General features: G+C 47.9%; 1 protein-coding gene across 1 annotated transcript; it reads left to right on the top strand.

Moving 5' to 3' along the window:
- Positions 1-694: 694 nt before the first annotated feature.
- On the top strand, positions 695-3,643 carry TEOVI_000270700 (coatomer beta subunit; the record flags this gene model as incomplete). Its single annotated transcript, XM_067225741.1, has 1 exon — positions 695-3,643. One exon carries the CDS (start codon positions 695-697, stop codon positions 3,641-3,643), a length of 2,949 nt encoding a protein of 982 aa, XP_067081842.1.
- Between the last annotated feature and the right edge of the window lie 921 nt (positions 3,644-4,564).

Here is a 4,564-nt window from a genome sequence, read left to right on the forward strand (position 1 = left end):
CTCACAGCGGTTTCCAGTCGCATTAGCCATCGTCACACGGTACCACACAATGATGCCTTGTGATTTGTTTTGCCTTTTGCTACTATTCATCGGAGGCCGTGCGTGGCGTGCGCGGATTGTTGTGCAGGTGTACCTGCCGGCGTGTCCCCGCTGCGCGGTTGGGGAAGAGACAAGTTTAGGGGGCTGTTGTGACACAGTTAGATTTTCCACGTCACCTCCAGCGGTGCGGATGCCTCCACTTCAGGTGTGGTTCCCCATTCCCCCGTATATCTTTCTTTCTTTCTTTTCGTCTGCTCATTCCACTCTGGGTGCAATATCCGGGAGTGTGGAATAAGAGTTGAGATTGGGGTTAAGATGAGGGTAAAGGGGAGTGGAGGGGCGACGTGGGAGAGACGGATGGCCAGATGGAAAGGGAAAGAAAGGTGTGAAAGTGTGGAGGTAACGAGATATTGGGTGAGGGTGACTGATAGAGGACAGCATCTGTGAATGTGTGGTTACTCTTCTCCCCTTTATCCCTAGCCTCTTCCACTTTCCAACTTCCCTCCTCTGCCTCCTCTCACCCTTTTGTTTTTGTATTTCCCTTTTAATTTACACCTTTTTTTTATTTACACTTTTTGTATGATGTTTTTTTTTTTTGCTGTTATCCCTTTTCTTTTTTTTTTGTATTGAAGTATTGATTTTTAGTGTCGTGAGTATGGAGGCCAAAGCTGAGGGTTTTTGTAGTTTTCTTGTGGGGTTGAGTGGGGCTCCTGTGAATTCGAAGGAACTTAAATCAGCTTTGGAAAAGGGGGATATGAAGGCACGTGCGTCCGCTCTTGAGGCATTGATCCGGATGCATCTTAACGGCGAACCGCAAAATCATATGATCATGACTGTAATCAAGTTTATTACTCCGCTTGATGATCATTATATTAAGAAGCTCGTTTTATATTTCTGGGAAGTGGTAGACAAAACCGATGCGAGTGGTAAGCTGCTGAGTGAAATGATTCTTATTTGCTCGTTTCTGCGAGAGGACCTGCTTCATCCCAATGAGTACATCCGGGGCCTTGCGTTGCGGTTCATGTGCAAAGTAAAGGAAAGGGAGCTGGTGGAACCGCTTGTGTCGTCGGTGGTGCAGAATTTAACGCACCGTGTTACATATGTGCGCAGAAATGCTGTTCTCGCCGTGCATAGGATCTTTAAGAGGTTCCCCGAGTTGCTCCCGGATGCAGCTGAGCTTGTCGAGAAGTTTATTAGCGAGGAAAACGACGTATCGGCCAGTAGGAACGCGTTTGAAATGTTGGTGGAATGTTCGCCCGATCGGGTTGTAAAGTTTTTGGCAGAGTTGCGGGAGTCAAAGAATTTGGAGAGTCTGGGAGCGACCTTGCAAATGTCCATTGTGGATTTTGCAGGGCACATGATACGGGCGAATCCTTATGACAAAGGGAGATATGTTACGGTACTCTTTAGCATACTTCAATCAAACAATCCAGCGGTGCGCTATCAGTGTGCCTCAACGCTTCTAAGCATCTCAACTTCCCCAACAGCTATTCGCCAGGCGGCGTTAACGTTTATTGATTTGCTCAAGACGCACACTGATATCAGTGTGCGTCTGATTGTGGTGGATCAGCTCGATGCAATGCGGGAGAGGTTCAGCAAGATTCTACAGGATTCTCTGCTAGACATTTTGAGCGTTCTGGCCAACGGCACGATGGAAATTCGAAAGCGGATAGTAACACTTGGAGTGGAGCTCGTCTCCAATCAAAACAGTGAGGTGTTCGTGCAGGCGATTAAGAAGGAACTTTACTGGGTTAAAAATGAGTGTGATGTTGATGACAAAGAGTCTTTGCTCGAGTACAAGAAGTTATTGATACGCGCTACCCGCACAGCGGTGGCTCGGCGGCCGCACATGGCATCAGCAGTGATACCTTTGGTCCTGGAGTACCTGTATGAGGAAGATGACTCGGGGTTTGAAGTCGTTTCTCTCATTCGAGAAGTTCTGCAGTTACAACCTTCGCTACGTAGCGAAACATTGAGACAGCTCAGGCAGACGCTCCGTATGATTCGGTGCCCATCAGTAATTCGCACGGTGTTGTGGTTACTCGGCACACATGTGACATCAGCAGACGACGCATTGGAGGTTATCAGACTCCTCATCAATACTTTGGAACCATTACCCCTAGAGCCCACCGTTAAAGAACAGATGAAACAACAAGAGGACTTCGACAGTCACAAGGGGGGGCAACAGAAGCCCCGTATGCAGATGACCACGATCGTGCAGGAAGATGGCACGTACGTGATGTCGTCTGTACCCTCCAATAAAACTCAGGAAGACGCGGAGGGTAATGATTCGAACTGTGGTCTGCGGGGGGTGCTTACGGGAGGAAAGTTTTTCATTGCGGCACCGCTTGCCAGTACGCTCTCTAAACTTATCATTCGCCTGTTCAACCACCACAGCAGCGGTGTGGACGAGAGCACCATGAAGGAAGCGCAAAATAGCGCCATCATGCTGCTCAACGAAGTACTTCGTTTTTGCACGATGGATGGGGCGGCTGGTATGATTGATGATGCCACCCACGAGCAAATACGGCTCGCACTCCTTAACATTACTAATCCCCGATCGCCGCTTCTTGCGACTTTTGTAGAGGATTCTTCAAAGGCACTCGACTCACTGACGAATAAGGTGGGGTCCATTGCGGGCGGTGATGGGTTCGATTTTAACAAAAGAAACAATGATAATGTTGTTGGTAGGACCTCGTTCGATGAGCAGCAAGTGGCGTTGTGCAGCGTGGACACACCTGTCATGTTCACACAAATCATGGAAGGAAAGGGATCGCTGCTAGAGCTGGAAGCCGTGGACGACTTGGGGTCCGTCGTGGCAAACGCATCTATCGAAAAGACGGAAGAATTCCTTATAAAACTTGAGAAGACGGTCCCCTTGTCTGGTTTCTGTGATCCGTTATATTGTGAAGCCTCAGTCACGGTGCATCAGTTCGATATAACTGTGGACTGGTACATTGCAAACTGCACAGCAAACGTCTTGCGAGATGTCTCGATTGAGTTGACGCCACTTGGCAGCATGAAGCTTTGTGAAAGACCACAAGTCCACACCATACAGCCCCACGGTTCTGTTAGGATCCGCACGGCGCTCAAGGTGGGTAGCCCCGAGACCGGCGTCATATGCGCTAGTGTTTTGTATGAGGGTCCCCAGAACGAGCGGGGTTGTGTTGTTCTGAACAACGTCCGCGTCGACATTATGAACTATGTTAGACCTGCCAAATGCAGTGCATCAGAATTCCGGGACAAGTGGTGCAAGTACGACTGGGAAAATGCTGTTGCAATCAGAACAGAAAAAACAGATATGCGTGAGTACGTGGAGTATGTGATGCAAGGGACAAACACGCGGTTGTTGGAGCCCTATCCAGAGGAAGACGACGAGGTGGTTTCTGCATTTGATGGGAAAGGTGACAATGGTCACCGCTACGTGTCTTGCAATATGTACGCCCGCACGCTATTCGGTGATGACGCTCTGCTGAATGTGTCCATTGAGCGTGACGCGGAGGGAAAACTTAGCGGAATGGTGCGAGTCCGTGCTAACAAGCGGCCTGTTGCCTACGGTTTTGGTGAGAAGCTCAATATACTGAATCGACGTATAGTGTCATAACTCTCCTCTGCATGTTGGTCGTTGCTGTTACTGCTGTTCTATTTGTTCATTCCTCGCCCCGAACTGCAGGACGCGGCGTTACCACAGCGGAATCCGTACAAGCGTGAATTATATAAAATGCGTTGCCCGAGTATATCACCCTGTCATATTGAGAATTGAGCGTGTGAGGTGCCGCAGCGGCCCCGGGTGTGAGTAACGAGGAAGGTGAGGGGAAAACATGAGGAAAAAAAAACGTAGAGATGAGACAGGGCAAATAAATGAATTAGAATAAGAGAAGAAACATACGTGTGTGAGTGTGGAGGGAAGCGATGGTGAAGGTAGCGACAAAAAAGGCAAAAATGAGACCTGAGACAAGGAGAGGAGTAGGGATACCGAGAGTTTCAATCCATTAAAAGTGCATCACGTAGTATGGAGCAATGAGGGAAAACGTGGAATGGAAAGGGAAGGGAAGGGGTCTGGGTAAAAAAAGGTAAGCATGCGCTCGTTTATTCCTCTTACCCCGTGTCATTTGGTGTCACCATCCCCTGATTTACAATCTCTTTTGTACATATATATATGTGTATGTGTTCTGGTGCTCTAAAAGTTTCTTTTCCACACATCTAATGTCCTGAGAGGCAATGAAGGTCTAATGCATCCACCGTCTCCTGACCGTTCCCCTTTATTTGCCCGTTCATACGCTCGTTATTATTCACTTTTTTTCTATTGTGCTCGGTTAGCCATTTTGCCCTTTTCTTGCTCTGTGACCCAACATATATATATATATATATATATATATATATTCCCGGTAGCGTAAGTCTGTGCAGCTCCCGTGGCGACTTTTCTGGTTTTCCTCTGCGGTTTCTCTTTACAGTTTTACATCCCTCTTTCCTTTCCTTATTTTTCCTTTTTGTGGGGGGGTTGTTGCATTATTATTATTATTAT

Source organism: Trypanosoma equiperdum, assembly GCF_001457755.1.
Source record: "Trypanosoma equiperdum strain OVI genome assembly, contig: ctg_596, whole genome shotgun sequence".
Taxonomy (NCBI): domain Eukaryota; phylum Euglenozoa; class Kinetoplastea; order Trypanosomatida; family Trypanosomatidae; genus Trypanosoma; species Trypanosoma equiperdum.